Genomic DNA, 21,975 nt, shown 5'->3' on the forward strand with positions numbered 1-21,975 from the left:
GGGGTCTGGGTCCGGCTACGATTACCGCCCCCCTTTGCCACCGGGCTGCAGATCTTCAGTTCCGGCTGCTAGCCTCCTCCTTCCGGACACGTTACTGTTGCATCAGCATCCAAAAACCATCCAGCCGGGAAATGTCTACCTCCGGAGACACAGGTACGGATTTTAATCACCTTTCCCTGCACAGGGTCCTTAATTAAAAAAATGATAAAAGGTACCGTGTCCGAGGATTTTGTCCGGCTCGTACTGGGCTGACAGGAGGCTAACGTTAGCATTGTTAGCACGTAATACAGCCGTGAGCAGCTTAGCCGAAGCTAACCTGTCACTTCAGGTCTTCTCAGGTAAAAGCCAAAATGTTTTTATCTAAATTAACTGATTTATTGACTATTTAAAATTCTGACTTGTCGGTTGAACATATGTCAGCAAGAAACTTCACATTTAAATCTAAATTGACTCAATATTTATGAAGCTACCCTGTCATTTAAAACCCTGCACGTCTAAATCAGAATGAGCTCATTTAACTTCAATATTTTAAACCTGACAGCCTTTTAAAATGCGACACCAACTTTCATTTGGTCCCATTTGTATGAACAACACGTCGTATGTAAAGCTTGTCTTTTAGGCTCTTTTGTGTCATGAATATAAAATCCGTCTGGACAGATTTGGTATTAAAATGCATCACTTTAAGCTCTAATAGCATGTGTATATATTATATTATTACTTCTACTTTCTTTTCTCCTCCCGTGTCTTTTTGGTGTTTTTTCTTACTTTCTCCCCCACAGCTGTGCTGTTGAGCAAGTTAAATATACTTGAGCTTTCTCGCTTTGACAAGTGTAACCTGAAAGTCTGGGATTTAATTAGCTTGTTTACCTCTTTGTTTACCTCAGACCTTTATGATGATGTGTCAGTCACACCTTTTTTTTTCTAAACCTACCAACCCATTTAAACATGCTGCTTAATCAATAATAACAAATTGTTAGTTGTGATCTGATTTATTGATGTAAATAACAACAATTTATGAATCCTAGGATACATCCCTGTGGAACACCAGATGTGAAATCCACTGTATTCTAAGTATTAAAAGGATCTTGTGACTTAAATGCTTTTTTCCGAATCAGAAGTTAACACTTTTTTTTTTAATTCGAAGCTGAACTAATGTTTTGAAGCAGTTTATAAAGTGTAAATAAATCAACAACTTTCAAGACTTTTTAGGATAATCTTGGACTTTGAGACACACAATTTTTTTTTTTGTCAAACCTCCACACTGTCCATCTGTAAAACAACCCAAAGATCTGGAAAATAATACAATAATTGTTATTAATGATTCAGATCTTCTTCTTTTTTTTTTTTTCGTGTGCATTTTATTGTTGTATTTGTTTTTTGTGCTGTTTGTACGACTTTATTATTACATCAGTCACCTGTTTACACGCCAACCGTCAATTGAAAACGGCATTGTTGTTTACATTTTCCCCATTTCAGCGAAGTTGTCACACACACACTGAATAATCGTATGTAAAAAAAAACTACCAGTGTCTGTCCGCATGAAGAAACGCTGATGGTAAACGGTAGGAAACGCTGACTTGTTAAAGTCGAAGCATCACCTTGAATTCTCCGTCGTTATTCTTCATCTACTCACACATGAGCAGAGACATTTTCTTTGAACTCGTGAGTTTCTCAATTCTCAGTGACTGAATTGTGTTGACATATAAACCAACATTTAAACTGGGGGGGTGCAGCCATGCCACGGTTTTTCAAGGACGGGTACTCACCTTTAGCTACGTAGTGATACCTGAGTACTGATGCGAGTACTTCTTAAATTACTCGCTGTTAATGGACGTATCAGTCACTTTGATCACGTTGCTGGTGTGAGAGCCCAGAACGTCTCTGGAAATTGAGTCGCCGGTGTTGTACTTGATATTTAGTCAGAACATAATTTTCAGTTTATCTTTTGTTATTGTCATTAATAAAAAAAATAAAACCTCCAAACTGCAGATATTGCTCGTACTCTCTCATGGGCGACGTTGGCGAAGGATTGACGTCACTTAATACTCACCCGGTTGTTTTACTCCAACCAGTATCGGACCCAATACTCCCCAGGAGTTTTGCCGTTTTCACTTGAAAACGTTGCGGTGTGAACGTGTCCTGATATCGCTTGTGTGCGTGTGTCTTCAGTAGTGCGTGGAGGCTTTTTTTTGTTGGGTTTTGCGGGGTGGTGGTGTGGTTTTAGCGGCGTGCTGTGAGCAGGCGGCGTGCGGCTGGGGGAACGGCGTCTTCTCGGGTAACCACCGTGTGCCCTCTTTGTCTCTGCAGCCTTTGAGTTTGGCTTCTTGCTGCAGATGGCCGAGGAGGCCGCGCTGGCCGCGGCCCTGAATGACTACCTCAGCTCTCGCAGCTACCTGGCCGGGTTCGGCCCCTCGCAGGCCGACATGGAAGCCTTTCGGCTCCTGGGCCGGCCCCCCGACCCGCTGCACGTCCACGCTCTGCGCTGGTTCAGGCACATAGCCGCCCTGCAGCCGGACCTCCAGCCGGACGGCAGCAGTGAGTAGACGGCAGGAGACGTGAGCTCCGAGTCCCGGCTGTCGGCTTATCAGAGTTCAAACGGCACGACGACAGCTGCTGCGGGAACGCACCGTCAGCCATAACACTGTGACTGGGGGCGTCTGATTGGTCGGCTCCGTGGTAACCCACAAATATCTTTTTTTTTTTTCTTAATGATGCCCTTTCATATGAAAAGTATTCATTTTTTTAATCATTTCAAGCAGGGGTGTCAAACACGCGGCCCGGGGGCCAGAACCAGCCCGCCGGACAATCTATCCCGGCCGCCATGTGATTTTTTTTTTTTTTAAGTATAAATATCAAACCTGACAGAGGCTGATCTAAAAACACTAGATTGGCAAAAATGACATTCAAAAGCGCCCTTGGTCAGAATTTGACTCCCGATATTAATGCATCTGTGGAGGTCACATGACGCAACGCCTTTCACAATAAAACAATGAGTCCAACTTATGTGAAATGATACTTTAGACACGTAAACTCAAAACAATTTCCAGATGATGACAAATTGTTGTAATCCCGAATACGATATCCAGATACAGATGACTGAGGGTTGTTTTTTTTTTTTTTTTTTTACAAATATAATAATATCTAACTTCCTTTAATATGTATATTTCAGAATAATCTGGCAAATTCTTGCAGTGACAAAAGAATCAACCAAAGGAAAGACTTTGCATTTCGCATATCTGCAGTTTAATATGTTCTGTTTGACTTGTTGGGCCTCCAGAGGTCAGATCAGGTTGGATGTGGCCCCTCAACTGAAATCAGTTTGACACTCCTGATTTAAAGGAAATCAAATTCAAATAGCGAGTTCAGGACAAAATCTGGCTCGATGCCGATGACTTTCTGCTTCTCACCGATGTTTGTACCGATAATTTATATCTCAGCTAAAGAAAGGCCAACATGTAGGTTGGATGTGGTGAAACTGCAAGATTGTTTCCCCCCCCTCTTAGCACACCAGCTGAACATTTATTATTATCAAGTTTGCCCTTTCAGAAACGGTGAAAAATGCCGACGCCACGTTGACGTACCAATACGACGTAATAATGCACACGACAGGCTTACAGGCTGCACTGACAGTGTTGCGTTGCTGCGTTTGCGGCTCTTCGGGAGTCTGTTGAACCGACACACATTCACACACACACGACTCACTGAAGACACGGAGACGGCCAACTGTCGTAAACGCGGAGACAGTCTCCGTGTCCGACCCATCACGATCGCGTCCGTTCAAAAGCGGTTCAGAGAGGGATAAAGTCCTCCAGGACTTGCAGGATAGCAGAAAAAAAGACATCTTTGAGATGCCCGAAGGAGTCAGAGGAGCTTCGACCTGTGGTTATAATGTTATGGCTGATTGGTGGATGTGAATTTTGCACATGCATGTCGGTGAAAAAGGGGCAAACTGAGACGACGGTAGGGATTCGGCATGTTTTCGTCTCAGAACTCCTCGAACCTTCACGAGATCCACGGACTTTAAACTCTTGTCAGGCGGACGAGGAACTGAGCTCTGTGCCGTAACCCCCGAAACGATGCAAAAAATATAATCTGATTGTGGAAAGACCAACTTTAATTGGACTCTAAATCGGGTTTAATTGGAGTTTAAACCCAGAGTCACACCTACAGCATGCTTTGTCTGAGTGTGTCGGTTCAGGGAAATGGGAGCAACATTTTAGAGCATCTTCCTGGTTTAGAGATGATTGGTAAATAGGTGTGTTAGATGGTTTTCACCCCGGGGAGACGGACCAGTGTGGGTCAGAGTGGGCGTGTCCTCCAGAGTTTTAGCCAATCAGAGATCAGAGATGCTCCACAGAGTTGATCTGGTGTCGTCTATCGGAAAAAGCTTAGGAACCTTTGATATACTGTATTTTTTTTATTCTTAAGTTTGATCTGTGGTTCATTGTGACTTAATCTGGAGAAGGAACTCTGGAGGAAACATTTGTTGTGGACTTAAAAACTGGTTTTGACATGAAAAGAATGAAAGTGTTGCATCTTGGTGTGTCTGTACTGTTGCGTCATTCAAAGAGTATGAAAGCACGTCGGACTTCCTTCCACGTTACTCATTAACCCATAAATAATCACCCGATTGGACGTTGATCCCTCATTAACCCCTGAAGGTCGTCAGTCCCATGAGTCTTGCTGTTTCTCGTTGTATTCCAGTGAAGGGGAAGCGGGTCCAGCCGCCCTGGTCTCCTCCAGCAGGAACCCCCGTCCCCCAGCTCCGCCTCTACAACAGCCTGACCAGAACCAAGGTCCGAAACCGGTTCAGCTCCACACTCACACACCCCTCTTCTGTTCAGTCCGGGGTGGGGGGAGCCCCGTTAATCCAGAGCTAACTAACTAACTAACTCCTACTGAACATGTCCCACTGGACGTAGCATTAGCTTGTGGCTATAACAGTTTGATTCTCATGAGCATTCTTAGATTACTCAATCAGATAACATCCAGATTGTAGAGGATCTTCCTTCCAGGACCTTTACACATCTGTTTTCTGGCATGCCGGTATTGGGATTTGGATTAGATGAAGGTGTGTTTGTGTTCCAGGAGCCGTTCGTTCCTCAGAAGGGGAACAAAGTGACGTGGTACTGCTGCGGGCCGACGGTGTACGACGCTTCGCACATGGGACACGCCAGGTAGCCCAACGCTCGACACGTCTCCAGACGGAGAGTTCAGAGTTCAGGCTTCACCCCCGCTCCCGTGTCTCTTTCCAGATCCTACATCTCCTTTGACATCCTGCGGCGGATACTGAGGGATTACTTCAAGTACGACGTCCTGTACTGCATGAACATCACGGACATCGACGACAAGGCGAGCGAGAACGAGTTTCCCCCGTTGGATTCACGCTGCGGCGACACGACGCGAGGAAACGGTTAAAGACGTGACGTTTTGTTTGTTTCAGATTATCAAACGAGCTCGTCAGAACTTCCTGCTGGACCAATACAAGGAGAAGAAACCACAAGCAGCTCAGATCCTGAAGGACGTCCTCACAGCCAGAGAGGTCTGACACACACACACACACGCGCGCACACGCACACGCACACGCACACACACACGGTATTAGCCATGAAAAACTGCTGCTGAGGTCCAATTTCATCGATAGGTTAGAAAAAGGTGTTTGTTTGTTTGTTTAAAATGGCAAAACAAAGATGTGCTTTTTTTCTTCTTTCTTTTTTTAAACATTCAGACACTAAATAAACATAAAAATGAATAAATACTTTTTTCAAAAGAATTAATTCAATTTTAATTACATTTTTCACAGGTCACAAATGAAAACAAGAATTATTTATTTATTTTAAATAAATATATTTCCGTTTTTAATTTTATCGATTAATCAAATACATTTTTTTTAATAAACATGATTAATAAAATAATCGTAAAATATCCTCAGATATAGAAGTTTTTTTATTGAATTCATGACCGACAAAACTGAAATCCTGAGTCTTTCTGTTGTTTTGCCGATTGATCGATTGTAGTCGATTGTAATTGATTGTAATTGATTACCCTCCTTGTGTTTCCAGCCCTTCCAGGCCGTCCTGTCGTCCACCACAGACCCCGACAAGAAGCAGATGTTGGACAGGCTGGACGCCGCCGTCTCCGCCGCCCTGCAGCCGCTGCAGGCCGCCATGAGCCGGCAGGCCGCCGAGGACGAGGTCCAGCCTCTGGCCCAGGTCCGATCCGGCTCCGGGTCGCTGTGATCACAGAACCCGGAGGGAATTTCTGAAACAAAGCAGAGTTCTCGTTGCTCTCAGTTTAGGCTTAATGCACTTCAGGACTGAAAAGCAGTTCTTATTGCATCGAAACGCATTTTGTAGAATTAATTTTATGCATGTTGTCGATTTATTAATTTTTTTATAAATGTGTTTTTCCTACCTGATCCTCAGGTGTTGCTGGACAGCTCGAAGGACCTGCTTGCCGATTGGTTGGACCAACAGTTCGGCAGCCAGGTCACGGAGAACTCCATCTTCTCCACTCTGCCTAAGTACTGGGAGGGAGAGTACCACCGGGACATGGAGGCGCTCAACGTACGATGAAACATTCAAACAGCAGCCTTTCGTCCCGTATGAGTTACTCGTCGGTTGAGAGTAACTGAATACAATAGAAGAACACGTATCGGGAATGTTTGTTTTACGACAAACTGGTTGATCCTTCAAAATGTAATGCAATTACTTTATTAGTGACTGTGTAGAAAGTAACCAGCGGCATCAGATCAGACAGTGTTTTTCAACCTTTTTTGAGCCAAGGCACACTTTTGTCTTTGGAAAAATCTGGAGGCACACCACCACCCAAAAATGTTAAAATTTGAAACTCTGTAGCCTCTATTAACAATATAAAGTAATTCTCATCAAAGTTTTATCAACAGGAATCAAATAAATATAGAAAAAAAGTATTTCCCAATTTCTTTTTTTAATAGTGACTCACTCAGTGTGAAACCTGGACCTGATGGATGAAGAGCCGATATCCTGGTTCACATTCTTCCTTTTCAAAAACTTCTCCATCACTGTCCATTACTCCATTACTTTGATACAAGATGGTAGCAGCCTTAACCCGCAGGTGGTGGTGATTAACCAGAGTGACGTCTGTCAGTTTCCATTTCACCGGCAAAGTTCTGTGCTGCCATCTATTGGCGAAGAGTATTTATACAGGATTACTCTGCAACACACTGTGAGAGCAAATGTTTTTTAGAAAAAAATGTGAAATTGGATAATTTGCCACGGCAAGCATGGCTATATCTCGCGGAACACCAGTGTGCCGCGGCGCAGTGGTTGAAAAACACTGAGATAAGAGTATAAATTGTAGTGTCAGTACGGTGAGGCTCAACCGTCAGCTAAATGGAGGAAGATGCTCTGTAATCCGCCTCGTAGAAGAGGAAGATAATATATTTATTCAGGCTAATGCTAATTAGAGTTAATTCAGGACTGATTATCCTTCACAGGAAAACATTCGAGTGAAAGTTGAGCCATTGAGCTGAAAGCTTAATGCTAAAGCTAGCAGGAGCTCGGTTACTTCTCGCTATTTCTACTCGTCACTCAGTTGTGCGTCTGGTAGAGATGTTGGAGTTGCACGCCTTGTTCCCCAGACTGTGGCCTCAGTTCCGTCTGTGGTTCCCCCCCTCAGGTTCTTCCCCCCGACGTCCTGACCCGGGTCAGCGAGTACGTCCCAGAGATCGTGGACTTCGTCAGGAAAATCATCTCCAACGGTTACGGGTGAGGAAGCGGTCCTCTGAAAGTAGAGCTCTGCTTCTGTCGGTCTAACGTCTCTCTCTCTCCCTCTCTGTCTCGCTCGCTCGCTTTCTTTCAGGTACGAGTCAAACGGCTCGGTTTACTTCGACACCTCCCGGTTCGATTCCAGTCCGCAGCATTCCTACGCCAAGCTGGTTCCGGAAGCCGTCGGGGACCAGAAAGCTCTGCAGGAAGGAGAAGGTGCAGAATCACTCTGCTGTGGCAAGATTCACATTCACACTCCTCTGTTCTGTCGTTTCCACGACGCGGAGATTTAAAGGCCTAGTGAAATGTAAAACACTACTTTGCAAAAAACGATAGTTGTGGTACTACTTATAAGGTTCCTCCGACTCTGCCCCACCACTGTTGTCGCATAACAAAGTTATTTGAATTTTGAATCTCCAGCTGAGGAAGTCGGGGGAATCCTTCTTCGTGAGCGTGACGTCAAGAGTTGTGCAGATCTCGATCTGTTGTGTTTATATTGGCTTGTTTCCCTCTTAATTATCCAAGTTTTTACAGTGTTTTGAAGTTATAGTCGGCGTTTTATGAGCCTTGACGAAAGATTGAGCCTGGAAGAGACCGAGAGAGGAGAAAAGGAGCACAGGCGGCAGGAGCTGCTAACTCAGGCGGCTAGCGGGAGCCGCTAGCTCGGGCGGCTAGTAGACGATCAAGTAATACCTGGACTCATCTTCGGTGATTCCACAGTCGGAAAAGCGCTTCGACATGATCCAGGAAGCCGGTCGTTCTGCCAAAAGTCAGGAGCCTCAAAGCCTCAAAGGTGAAAACTGGCGGCTGCTGAGGCGAGGAGACGAGGACGAATGGAGGACGAATCGTCTTCTGCTTCCTCAAACATGTTCCAGACGGGGTCACCGATGGCAGAACGACACATTCTATGTCTTCTTCATCAATCACTGGGTTTGAAATGATGATGATGATGATGATGATGAAATATCGTTAAATTCAGCCTCTTCGTCGTCAAAACTCTGATCCTCCATAATGTAAACACAACTTGGGCGTGTGCACAACTCGTGACATCACTCTATTATTGTCAGAAGCTCCGCCCAGCAGCGAAAATATTGGCTATTTTCTCGTAGATTGCCGTGTTTTAACATTTTACCCATCGGCCAGTTAGAATAAAAAATTATCCTAGAAGCGACAGCCAGAGTGTTTTAGAGGTCGAATTTCCATTTCACTAGGACTTTAAAAAGTGCTTTTAAGAGGAGTCACCCAGTGACACTTCTTCTGACTCGTCCCCCCCCCAAGGTGACCTGAGCATCTCTGCGGACAGACTGAGTGAGAAAAAGTCCCAGAACGACTTCGCCCTGTGGAAAGCCTCCAAGCCCGGGGAGCCGTCGTGGGACTCGCCGTGGGGGAAGGTGAGCATGCATACCCACCCCCTTCCTCCTCCTCCTCCTCCTCCTCCTCCTCGCATCTCCAGAAGAGCTTTGACTCATTGGACGTGTGTCTCAGGGACGCCCCGGCTGGCACATCGAGTGCTCCGCCATGGCCGGCTCCATCCTCGGGGAGTCCATGGACATCCACGGCGGAGGCTTCGACCTCCGGTTCCCGCATCACGATAACGAGTTGGCTCAGTCCGAGGTGAGGCGAACAAACGTTCACGCTTTTGGTTCACTTGAATCGTGTTAAAAAATAACAAAAAACTGACGGTTTCTCCCCATAGGCCTTCTTCCAAAACGACTACTGGGTGCGTTACTTCCTGCACACGGGACATTTGACAATCGCCGGCTGCAAGATGTCCAAGTCTCTGAAGAACTTCATCACCATTAAAGACGCCTTGTCCAAGAACACAGGTGACTCGCCTCGCGTCTTAACTCCCGCGAAGCTCCGAACTTGACGTGAAAACCCGCAACTAACCAGCCGCCCCCCCCCCCCCCCCCCGCAGCCCGCCAGCTCCGCCTGGCCTTCCTCATGCATTCCTGGAAAGACACCCTGGACTACTCCTCCAACACCATGGAGTCGGCCGTGCAGTACGAGAGGTTCATGAACGTGGGTCAAAAACAACTCCCTCCATCCACTTTTTTTAGTTCTGTTGTTACAGCAAACGTGAGCAAATGTATTCGTGCTTTTGTTCAGGATGTTCGGCTCTCAACTAAAAAGTCTCACGTTGAGACGTTTTAAAAATATTTCCATCTGGACAGACGAGAGCCGTGGTGAGCATGTGCAGTAGCAGTGCTGAGAAACGTTGCGTTCTCATTCGTTTCCACGGAGACGGGAGTTGAGGCGTTTTCTAGACGTTCTGCCTTGGGAAGCATTTTTTTTTTTTAAAGTTGCGTTTTCGATAACTTGTCGTGGAAACGGACCCCCAAAACACAAACATTTTTTTTGCCTTTTTTATGTGTAACGGGGCCTTGTTTAAATCTGTACGATCAAAAAAGGGTATCAATATTAAAGGTCTCAGTCGATAAGTTTGACATCTGAGCCATCGATGAGCTGATTTTTTTATATTCCTGTCTTTCTCTGTCTCGGAACAGGAGTTTTTCCTGAACGTGAAGGATCTGCTGCGAGCTCCCACAGACCTCACGGGTCAGTTTGAGAAGTGGGAGGCGGCCGAGGTGGAGCTCAACAACAGGTGAGGGAATCCTGGGAAACCCGTCCGATCGCTCTCCTTCACTTTTAGGTTTTCACATATGAAGCGTTTAAAAAAAAAATTAATATTCAGGAGGTTTTAAGTTCTTGTTCTCGTGCAGACGTACGAAAATGTCCTCGAATGCGAAAAGTTGGTAAAAAAAAAATAATACATACAAACCGATGATTAAATACACGCGGACAAAAGCATGACCTTCACCCCCGACATCCATTGGCGTCAACTAGTGGCCCAACCAGCGAACTACAAACAGACGTTGTTTTAAAAACTTTGTTGACGCAAAAAAACGCAAAAACCTCAGGTTTTCTCACGGACCGTTGTTATTGAAACGGGACCTTGTGATGGACAGTTGTTCAGATCAAACTTATGTTTTGTGCGTGTGTGTGTGTGTGTGTGTGTGTGTGTGTGTGTGTGTGTGTGTGTGTGTGTGTGTGTGTGTGTGTGTGTGTGTGTGTGTGTGTGTGTGTGTGTGTGTGTGTGTGTGTGTGTGTGTGTGTGTGTGTGTGTGTGTGTGTGTGTGTGTGTGTAGTTTCTACGACAGGAAGTGCGCCATCCACGAAGCGCTGTGCGACAACGTGGACACCCGCACGGCCATGGAGGAGATGAGGCTGCTGGTGAGCCACAGCAACAGTTACATCGCCGGCAGGAAGAGCGAGAAGCTGCGGCCCAACCGGCTGCTGGTGGAGAGCGTGGCGTCGTACCTCACCAACATGCTCAAGGTCCGCACCTCCCGGACACACACACACACACACACACACCAGGAACTACTGCAAGGCTCAAAAAACATGAGTAGAGTGAGACTCAAAACAACCACAAGGTAATCCGAGAGTGAACGCAGAGCTGACAGCAGCCACTGGGTGGCAGCACTGGTCAAACTTTGTTCCATCAGAGGAAGAAATTAGTTTCTGCTTGTTAAAATGACTCCAGAATCATTAATCGTGACCAAGATAACACACAATGCCACAAAGCTGAATTACCCATCAACATTAGACAGAGACTGAGCAGAAACACACTGGAAACATGTCAAAGAAAGCAATTTGACAGAGTTTATTAGATGGACACAAACTATGCATAAGCGGCCTCATTAAATGCAAACATTTTATATATGTGATTAAAAATAAACACTACAAAGAGACAAATAATGACCATAAATGCACAAGACATTCTCGGTTAATACAAGACAGATGAGAAATGATCACTGGGATACAGAAAGTGACTTTATAGACACATTTATGAGACCAAAAATACAATTCTAAATACAAAATGACCAAAAAAAACTAACCGAAGAGACGTTGAGAGGTCAGAATGATGAAAAGCAGCTACAAAACCACAGAAAGTTTCTCTTCGCATGAAGTTTTCAGTCTGTTTTTATCGTGCTCTTATGACTTATTCTTTTTTTTTTTTTTTTAAGATCTTTGGCGCGATCGAAGGATCCGAGTGCCTCGGTTTCCCCGTGGGACAAAGTCAGAGTGTGGACGTGAGTTTTACACAACCTTGTTTCTGTGATGCTCCCATCACTACTAATAGATTACTTTCATATGAGTAGTTTTTTTTTTTTTTTTTTCTGTCGGGAGCAGTCAAGCAGCATTAGCCTGTATCAGCATTATGTTGTTGTTTACAGTAAACTCTGTTGTAAAGCATGTCTTCATGTTGGTCCTCAGCTGGAGAGCGCGGTGATGCCGTACCTCGCCGTACTGTCAGATTTCAGAGAAAGCGTTCGGAGGATCGCCCGAGAGAAGAAAGGTGACGCCCACTCCCTCCCTCCCTCCCTCCCTCCCTCCCTCCCTCTCTCTCACGCATAGAAATCCACTCAGATTACAGATTACTTGATATTGCGTAATCTGTCCTCCTCAGTGACGGAGCTGCTGCAGCTCTGCGACGTGGTCCGAGACGAGACGCTGCCTGAACTCGGCGTGCGGCTGGAGGACCACGAAGGTCAATAAACACTTGTAATCTGTGTGGAATAACTCTGTAATCTGGATTCTCTTTAGCCTCGGGTCGGTGTTTAGTCCCCGAAACTGTTTCATTTGTAGGAAAAGCTGGAACCCAGATACAAAGAGAGAATAACTTAAAACTACAAGAAATAGTAAATTATACAGGGAAAATTTATGAAATAAATGATTACAATTGTACAGATTTACGGAAAACAGATAAATAAATGTGAAAAAAATGGGACAGATTGAGAAAAAGAAAAGGAATTTTTTTTTTTTATGTCTTGGCTTAATAAGAAACTCTGAGCAGCTTTAAACAGAATATATGAACTAGAAACATTTGCAATATATAGACTATTAATTGTTAAACTAAAATAGCTAAAGTAAGAAAATCCATTTAAATAAAAGGAAAAATCTCCAAAAATAGTATCAAAAAAAGTATAGAAAAAATATTTAAATTGTTGCTGACAGAAATTATTTTAACATGTTTTTATTATTTAGTGTAAAATGTTAGTGATTTTTGGGCATTAAAGGTTTTACACTTTGGTTTATTCCACTGAAAGTTTCATCTAATTGTCTCGGGATTATCGGTGCTATACCGTTCAAATTGAAAGTGGAAAAATATTCCATTTGAATTCTGGATTAAAAAACTGGGTTGAGATTATCCGTCGATCACGTCCAGACAAGCGCTGATGGTTTGTTGGGATTTCCAGGTCTGCCCACGGTGGTGAAGCTGGTGGATAAAGAGACTTTACTGAAGGAGAGGGAAGAGAAGAAGAAGGTGAGAACGTCGCCTTCCTCCACTTGTTTACCTTCATTTTCCACTGAAACTCACAGAAAAGATCTCGGTCGGTTATTGAACTCCCATTTTCACGGTGGTGGCCCTGAAGTGCAACAACAACAAATGACTAAACACAACACAAATGAAAAAAACACAACTGCAAATGAAAAAACACAACTGCAAATTGAAAAACAACACAAATGGAAAAACACAAATTCAAAAACACAACTGCAAATTCAAAAACACAACTGCAAATTCAAAAACACAACTGCAAATTGAAAAACACAACAACAAATGAAAAAACACAACTGCAAATTGAAAAACACAACTGCAAATTGAAAAACACAACAGCAAATCATAAAACACAACAACAAATTCAAAAACAACTGCAAATTCAAAAACACAACAACAAATTGAAAAACACAACTGCAAATTCAAAAACAACACAAATGAAAAAACACACAAATTCCAAAACACAACTGCAAATTGAAAAACGCAACACAAATGAATGTTTTTCAATTTGCAGTTGTGTTTTTTTCATTTGTGTTGTGTTTTTTTCATTTGTTGTTGTGTTTAGTGATTTGTTGTTGTGGTTTGCCCTTCAGGGCCACCGTACGTTTTTCCATCTGGCGCTTTAACATGGCTGTACGACCGAGTTAAAATCGGCAGAGATTTATCGACGCAGCGTGTTTTTTTTAATGGGAGTTGGTGTCTTCGTCGTTTCCATGACGACGGTCTGTGTTGCCGCCCTCCAGATGGAGGAGGAGAAGAAGAGGAAGAAGGAGGAAGCTGCGAGGAAGAAGCAGGAGCAGGAGGTCAGACTGGTCTTGCATCCAGGGGGGAAAGTCGCGGTCACTCCGACTCGCTCTCACTCTTCCTCTCTTTTCCTCTCTTCCTCTCTTTTCCTCTCTTCCTCTCTTCCAGATGGCCAAACTGGCCAAGATGAAGATCCCTCCTTCTGAGATGTTCCGCAAAGAGACCGACAAATATTCCACCTTTGACGAGACGGTAAACTTCACAGATTACCCCCCCCCCCCCCCCCCCCAGATAAACTTGTGTGACCCTGGATCTGAACAGGTCTCTCTCTGCCCCCCCGCCCTCCCTCCCCCGCAGGGTTTCCCCACTCACGATGCCGAAGGGAAGGAGGTCAGCAAGGGACAAGCCAAGAAGCTGCGGAAGCTGTACGAGGCGCAGGAGAAGCTGCACAACGAATATCTCCAGACGCACCACAACGGGAACTGACGTCTTCCAAACGGTCTGCAGAAGGTCTACGGACCGCCTATGAACTGGAGCCAGCATCTGGACCGAGTCCTCCCTCCCTCCATCCACAGTCTTTTTCTTCACCGTCGTGATCAAATCGGGTGCAACGTCTGACAACGACTCGGTTCCGCTTCAGACTGAACTTTCAACTTGAAAATTTAAAAAAAATTAAAAAATGAAGTTTTAATGTGAGTAAATCTGCTTCCTCGATGTTCTGTAATACTGCTGGTGGGATTAAAAGATTGAAGGTCACACTGTACCTCTCGGCTATGCCGTCATTTACGAGTAAAATGGTTCTACAAGTCTTCATGGAAGCTGTTCTTCTACGTCTGCTTTGAAACGTCGTCGGCTCTAAGAAAAAAAAGGAGACCCTCGTTGTGCCGTGGTTCTCAGGACCCGGGTGAAAGAGATCGGCGCAGACTAAAGGGAGATGGAGACTCATGAACTGCATTTAACACAGACGTATTCTTTTAAACGTGAAGCCAGTGAAAGTCTACAGACTGGTGGCCACATTGTGGAATCGAAGCTCTCCACCCGCGGATACTGAAAACTATACAGTTGGCCCGCTCGTAATAGTTGGTCGTTCTCTGCAGAGAAAAATGGTGAGATATGGTCGTTTTGTGTTTCCGCTTGAAATCCCTGCCCCGACGGCCGGCAAGACAGCTGCAGTTTGTTTATTCATCTTCTCAACTACTTTATTAAGCTCAAGACTCTCGGCTGAGGGTGAAGACAGATAGAACCCGTGCTGGGTTCTACCTGCACTAATCCAAAGACACACAGGATATCTTTTAGAACACCACTTCCTGCAAGTCCATTATGACACCTGACAGACCTCCGAAAAACAATGCATGCCCTTTTTAAATGTATCTGGATGAATCAATCAGTGAGGGAAGGATTTTTGCAAAAAATCGTACAAGCAAAATTAAATTAAATTCCAAATGCATGAGATTATCTTTTAATTGGTTGAATGTTTTTGTTTATTTCACAGAGGGTAAACATAGATCTATGTAAAGAGGGAGTATAGATTCAACCAAAACTCTTGAAAGGTTCATAAATAATACGTGAAATGATCCCTGAAGTATTTTAAGGATCACAATCATCATTGTCATTAGTATGGGTTAAAGGGATTTCAGCCAATCAGCAGCTGTGTACGTCACAATCACTGCAACCAATAAGGAGCGCACGTTGGTCCAGCTGCAGCCAATCAGGGTGAGCGGAGCTCTATTTGAATGCCGCTGTTGTCTCTTGTGTGTCTTCGCTTGTTTGGGGATTTCGCTGTTTTGACGGATAAGAAAAAGCTTTAAAAAACGGCCCCGGTTCAGGACGTTCCTGTTATTCAGTCCTCGGTGCAGCTGCAGGCAGAATGTCTATCCTGGGACTCGGTGCCGCGGTGAGTTGACAGACTTTTGGACAATGTTTCCCGGCTTGGCTTCACCTGTTAGCGCCGGTGGCTCAACACGGTTAGCTCACCTCGCGCTCTTTGTCTCACGTGCTCTGCCTCACTCTTTTTATCTCTCACTCTCCCTCGTGCTCAGGCTCACTCTCTCACTCAGTCCTCTGTCGCACCCTCTCATTCTCTGTCTCACTCGGTCTCCCTCTATTATTTTGTTTTGTTGTTGTTTTTCCAAGATGGCGCCGCCCTTGGGTTCACCTGTCGCAGCAGCCCAACGCTCACGCGCTCACGTTTTTGCCCATTCATACTTTATGCAAAAGTGTAAATGCCAACAACTGCAGGACTTGTTTAACGAAAGCATTGTATACGTTATGCAATCCTCTCCTTGACATACTGTGACGTTTGGGGAAATGCATTTTGTAAACAAATATCCAATCAATTTTCATTTTGGCAGGAAAGAGCCTTAAGAATAAAGATTCAACAAACTCGTTATGAAATTAAAACTGTCACAACATTGATTATAGTATTCTGCAAATTGTGTGTATATCCCATAACAAACTACCAGTTAATGTCCAGAATAGATTTGCAGAAAAAGTAACTTGACAGTGAAGCAAATTGACAGAAGCATTAGAAAGTTAAAACATGCATGCTATTAAAATATAAAGAAATTAAGCAATAGAGTATTGTAATGATGGAAAGGTTCTATAAGAGATTTTGTCGGTTTATTTTGATTATAAACACATTTTTACAAAAGGTTCAGATTACTAAAGTTCATTCTGAAGTTTGGAATTACTTCTTGTATAGTTTATTTGTTATTTTTCCCTCGTCAGTGATTGAATTAAAGGTATAAATTGTAGGTATCTCTGTTGCTGTGCTGCTGTGACGATGACATTCCTCGCTTGTGGGACTAATAAAGGTTTGTCCTCTCACACCGTTCCAGTCTCTCCCGGGAGGTGTGAATCTCCTGAAGAGGAAGAAAGCCGTCGTCGGTCCCACCCGGGCGGTTCTGGGAGAAGTTACCAACTTAAGTACGGCGGATGTCAACACAAAGGTAAACGACCAACGACCCTGTAAACCAGGGGTGTCAAACATGTGGCCTGGGGGCCAGAAGCGGCCCGCCAGAGGCTCTAATCCGGCCGCCATGTGATTTTCTTTTTTTTCTTTTTTCTAAAGTATAGATATGAAAACTGACAGAGGCTGATCTAAAAACACTAGATTGGCATAAATGACATTCAAAACCACCCTTGGTCAGAATTTGATCCCCGACATTAATGCATCTGTGGAGGTCACGTAACGCAACACCTTTCGCCATAAAACAACGAGTCCAACTTTTGTGACGTGATACTTTAAACACATAAACTCAAATATTTCCAGACGATGACAAATTGTTTTAATCCTGAATAAAAATACGATATCCAGATGCATTTGACTGAGGTTTTTTTTTTGGCAAATATAATATCTGATTTCCTTTAATATGTATATTTCAGAATAGACTGGCAAATTCTTGCAGTTACAAAAGGATTAAAAGAAGGAAAGACTTTGCATTTGTCCGTATCTGCAGTTTAATATGTTCTGTTTGACTTGTTGGGCCTCCAGAGGTCAGATCAGGTTGATGTGGCCCCTCAACTGAAATCAGTTTGACACCCCTGCTGTAAACAAAGCTCTTCACCATGGGGGGGGTCTGGGAAAACAAACTTGAAAGGAAAAGAATTAAATCTAATTATAATTTTTTTTTTCCCCTTTAGAAAACTGGACCCAACAAACCGAAAACCAAACCAGTTGTGAAGGCGGCGACTCTGATTCCTGCTGCGGCGCCGTCGGTCCAGGTTCTGGCTCCCGCAGGTCCGGCTCGCCTCCCTCCGGTCTCCGAGGGGCCCGTCATCGTGTTGGAGGAGGAAGAGAAGGAGGAAGAGAAGGAGGAAGAGAAGGAGGAAGAGACGGAGGAAGAGGAGGAGGAGGAAGAAGAAGAGGAGGAGGAGGAGGAGGAGCTCTGCCAGGCTTTCTCTGAGGCGCTGCTGTCCGTGCAGGACGTGGACGAGGAGGACGGCGACCAGCCGCAGCTCTGCTCCCAGTACGTCAAAGACATCTACGACTACCTGCACCAGCTTGAGGTACCGTCCTCTAACGTCTCTGCTGGGGGGGGATTTATTTCTAGAGCAGTGTTCAGATGCAAGGCTTTACGAAGAAATGCAATGTATTAAAGATTAATCGGATGGTTGACGGCGGCGGTGACTTGAGGTGTCCAATGTTCTCCATCAACTGGTGAAATCCGAGCTCCTCGACTCATTTCCGCTGCCTCGTGGTGAACGTCTTGTTTTGGTCGTGTTGCTGAATGGAGACCAACTCTGATTGGGGTTTTTTTTTTTTTTTTTGGCCGTTGGCTCGTTGCTTCTGGCTTGAGGGGTTTAATATCCCTTTCATCCATCCAATAGTTTATTTGTCCCTCCAGCTGTCTGTCCGTCCATCAATCTAATAGTCTGTTTATTTCTCCCTCTATCCATCTGTCCGTCCAGCCATTCAGCCATGAATCTGTCAGTCTGTCCATCCATCAGTGGATCCATCAGTCAGTCTGTTCGTTCATCCAATAGTCTATCTGTCCGTCCATCTATCCGTCCGTCTGGTTGTCGACTCTTCAACTGGGAAATGGAATGACTGGACTCCCTCCTCACCTTTCATTGATCCTGCATCCTTTACACAACTTTGTAGCTTCCCTTCGAACACGCACACACACACATTCGCCACACCATTTACAGCAGGGGTGTCAAACTGATTTCAGTTGAGGGGCCACATCCACCTTAATCTGACCTCTGGAGGGCCAACAAGTCTAACATAACATATTAAACTGCAGATACAGACAAATGCAAAGTCTTTCCTTCTTTTGATCCTTCTGTAACTGCAAGAATTTGCCAGTCTATTCTGAAATATACATATTAAAGGAAATCCGATATTATTATATTTGCAAAAAAAAAAAACCTCACAAAAAAAAACCCTCAGTCACCTGTATCTGGATATCGTATTTTTATTCAGGATTAATCACATGGCGGCCGGATTAGATCCTCTGGCGGGCCGGTTCTGGCCCCCCGGGGCCGTGTGTTTGACACCCCTGGTTTAGATGATAAAACGTGTCGTTCCGATGCGCGGCGCCTCCCCGTCGTTGACGTCTCCTAGTGACCGGCCTGCCGTCCCCAGGTGGAGCAGGCGGTGCGGGCCAACTACATGAAAGGGTACGAGATCAACGGCCACATGCGGGCTCTGCTGGTGGACTGGCTGGTCCAGGTCCACTCCAGGTTCCAGCTGCTTCAGGAGACGCTGTACCTCACCGTGGCCATCATGGACCGCTTCCTCCAGGTAAGAACACCAAACCCACCCACCCCCCACCCCCACCACAAGAGCACCGCTGACTGTCGGGGTTTCCTTCGGGCTGCAGGTGCAGCCGATGTCTCGCAGGAAGCTGCAGCTGGTGGGCGTCGCCTCCATGCTGGTGGCCTGCAAGTACGAGGAGATGTACTCGCCGGTCGCCAGCGACTTCGCCTACATCACGGACAACGCCTACACCACGGCGCAGGTCCTGACCATGGAGGAGCTGATCCTGAAGGGGCTGCGCTTCCGGCTGGGCCGCCCGCTGCCGCTGCACTTCCTGCGCCGGGCCTCCAAGGTGGCCAACGTGAGTCAATCCTGGTCGAAGGTCAAAGGTCGAACCTGGATCAGTCGGCCCTCGTGGAACTACTGACACAATTCTCTGATCATTTTAACACTGCACGAGTCGTGGAATTTTACAAATGTTAATTTAGACATTTTCTACAGCACTAATGAATTTATTCATATTTAAGGTTGTTTGTTTTTTTTTGGGCAATTTGTCGAAATATTTGCTGGTTTCATGTCTGTTCTTGTAAAACTGATCTGAACTCGAATCCGAACATAGAATTGAATTGCTCTGCACCCCGAGGCTTCGCTTCAATGTTCAGTCGTGTGTCATGAACCCCGGCTCATATTCTCCTGGGACTTGGTACTTTTATTTTGACAGTCACCGTAACGACGGCCCAGCTTGGTCGTCTGTCCACTAGAATGTCGGCGTTCTCTTATATTTGTCGACGTTTACAGTGTGTTCTGCGCTTGCTTGTGTGATTTCATTGCATAATCAAGTGGCGCCAACTTGTGGCCGAACGTGTGAACTGCGTCGTTTTCACAGTTTCTGCTGTTGCCGGGGAAACGGGGCGTCATTTTCTCAGTGTAAAAGGGGTCTTGATTAAAGTAAAGGCTGGAGAAGTTGTGGTCGATTTTGAACGTTGCAGATTAATTTAAAAATGTGTCGACTGATATCTAAACCGGACTCTGTCAGTGTGACGTAGAGCGCCACACCCTGGCCAAGTACCTGATGGAGCTGACCCTGCTGGACTACGAGCTGGTGCAGTGCCGGCCCTCGGAGGTAGCGGCCGCCTCGCTGTGCCTGTCCCAGCGGCTGCTGGTGGGCGCGCCCTGGGTGAGTCCGGCACACGGTGGGCCCGCGCTCTCCTCGCCATGACCTCTGACCTTCACCCCTCCCCCTCCCCCCGCAGTCGCCCACGCAGCAGCACTACTCCACCTACACCGAGGAGCACCTGAAGCCCATCATGAGGCACATCGCCAAGAACGTGGTGATGGTGAACGAAGGGAAGACCAAGTTCCAGGTGAGAGGGGGAGGTGGGGGCGGGGCTTAAAGAGGAGGAAGGTCTCAGCGCCGTCTGACCCGCCCCCCTTTTTTCCTTCCAGACGGTGAAGAAGAAGTACTCCAGCAGCAAAGTGATGAAGATCAGCCTCGTCCCTCAGCTGAACTCCTCCGTCGTCCACCAGCTGGCGGCGGCGCTCCACCCCTCAAACCCCGACGGAGACGACTCCCCTTCAAAAGCACTTTGAGTTTTAGCTTTTTTCAGTTGTTTTTACTGCTTTTAATCGCGGTTCAGTTTTTTTTTTTTTTGTATACTTGATGGTTGAGTGGAGTTCCTCAGGGCTCGAGTTCTTCACTGTTGGAGCTCTGAGATGTTGAACTTTGTTGTTGTTTTTAAATAAAAGCTTTAAGGAAGGGTTAAGTCGTCCTTTCACTGTTTTTACAGCCAACATGTTGATTATATAAACGTGCCATCGGGTTTTATCGACGCGTCTGAAACGAGACCAGCTGACTTTTATTTTACTGTGACGCTCCAGGAAAGGGTTAATATATTGATTTATTTTATTTTTTTGAACAGTTTCATAAATCCAACAGGACAATTTGTTGACTTTCTTTACAGCAATTATTTTTGTCATCTCATTATTTATTCTATTTGTTTATCTTCTATTTAAAGTGATTTTCTGTTCTGTATAATTTTCCCTTGAATAAAAGTGGCACATGTTCAGTAAACTTCTTTTCCTCTTTATTTCTTGTTACTTTAAAGGTTTGTAACCATCTATTCTAACTTAAAACTGGCCTTGCAAGAGCCTCCGACGGTAAGCTCACTTTATTTTAAAATAACAATCCAACAGTGAGACCTGAGGTATCGGTGCTGCTGCCATGGAAACTTGTTTTCATCAAACTCGCCTCAAAGCCAGATTTTGTCAAGATAGATCCGTGTTTAGGAAAATCTGAAGGTTAAAGGTTATGGTACTATAACGTAGTAATACGGCTGCACCAGTAGGGGAAAAAAAAAATCAATTAAATTTTATATAGTGCAGAAAACAACTGTTACTTCAGGGCACTTTTGCATAGAAATTAATATAAATTGAGGAAGTTGATGCAAACTGGCGGCTTCATTTCAACAATCTGATCCAAAATCTTTATTTTCTCTGTTTCTATTGTACGACTGACTGCAACACTGTGTGTGTGTGTGGTCTGAACTTTAACCCCTGATATTCTCTGCTGTCTAAAAAGATTGTGTGTCTCTCTGGGCTGACCTTTAACCTCCTCGTCGCCGCTGCCGTCAGATGACTACTGCCTGCATCTCCGGCCGCCGCGTGGCTCCTCCCGTCTGGTGTTGGAGTCGCACAGGCGTCGTGTTGTTGGCAGAAAGAAGCCGTAGTGTGTGTGTGTGTGAGACCCGGACGGAGGGAGACGCCGCAGAATACCTCCATTTACGATGGTCGGATGACGCATCTTTGTCCTCGGCAGACTGAACCAGACGTCATCTCCTGCTTCAGCTCCTCCTCCACCTCCTCATTATTATCCATCATCTCTGTTATTATTATTGTATTTTTTTTTTTTATCATAGTGTTATGAATAATAGCTCTCCTCT

The 21,975-nt window shown here is 45.1% G+C and overlaps 2 protein-coding genes across 4 annotated transcripts; both read left to right on the top strand.

The window, feature by feature from the left end:
• Window positions 1-74: 74 nt before the first annotated feature.
• cars1 (cysteinyl-tRNA synthetase 1) lies at window positions 75-14,587 on the top strand. Of its 3 annotated transcripts, XM_080498616.1 has the most exons (23): window positions 77-153; window positions 2,308-2,535; window positions 4,705-4,796; window positions 5,089-5,177; window positions 5,256-5,352; window positions 5,444-5,542; window positions 6,063-6,212; window positions 6,426-6,566; window positions 7,660-7,748; window positions 7,843-7,964; window positions 9,027-9,139; window positions 9,234-9,362; window positions 9,445-9,574; window positions 9,667-9,770; window positions 10,256-10,353; window positions 10,898-11,087; window positions 11,780-11,845; window positions 12,030-12,111; window positions 12,223-12,303; window positions 13,013-13,080; window positions 13,836-13,895; window positions 14,005-14,088; window positions 14,194-14,587. In XM_080498616.1, exons 1-23 carry the CDS (start codon window positions 132-134, stop codon window positions 14,320-14,322), a joined length of 2,463 nt encoding a protein of 820 aa, XP_080354742.1. In that variant the 5' UTR covers window positions 77-131; the 3' UTR covers window positions 14,323-14,587. The 3 variants fall into 3 exon arrangements, with proteins under 3 accessions (XP_080354743.1, XP_080354742.1, XP_080354744.1); XM_080498617.1 differs by lacking the exon at window positions 2,308-2,535 and having other exon boundaries at window positions 75-153; XM_080498618.1 differs by lacking the exons at window positions 77-153; window positions 2,308-2,535 and adding an exon at window positions 2,597-2,676.
• Window positions 14,588-17,403: 2,816 nt separating this feature from the next.
• Window positions 17,404-20,661, top strand: LOC308131421 (G2/mitotic-specific cyclin-B2-like; the record flags this gene model as incomplete). The annotated part of the gene is made up of 7 exons (XM_080498149.1): window positions 17,404-17,412; window positions 17,479-17,844; window positions 18,923-19,081; window positions 19,161-19,397; window positions 20,073-20,213; window positions 20,290-20,400; window positions 20,483-20,661. The coding sequence occupies 7 exons, from the start codon at window positions 17,404-17,406 to the stop codon at window positions 20,624-20,626; spliced, it is 1,167 nt and encodes a 388-aa protein (XP_080354275.1). The 3' UTR covers window positions 20,627-20,661.
• Between the last annotated feature and the right edge of the window lie 1,314 nt (window positions 20,662-21,975).

Source organism: Blennius ocellaris (genome assembly GCF_963422515.1).
Source record: "Blennius ocellaris genome assembly, chromosome: 1".
Classification (NCBI taxonomy): domain Eukaryota; kingdom Metazoa; phylum Chordata; class Actinopteri; order Blenniiformes; family Blenniidae; genus Blennius; species Blennius ocellaris.

Excerpts from the sequence above, each read along its gene's own strand:
- cars1 (XM_080498616.1), top strand. The coding sequence starts at position 132 with ATGTCTACCTCCGGAGACACAG. Across the intron at positions 10,354-10,897 it reads GAGGTGGAGCTCAACAACAG|TTTCTACGACAGGAAGTGCG; the intron begins GTGAGGGAATCC and ends GTGTGTGTGTAG. Across the intron at positions 12,112-12,222 it reads GATCGCCCGAGAGAAGAAAG|TGACGGAGCTGCTGCAGCTC; the intron begins GTGACGCCCACT and ends TGTCCTCCTCAG.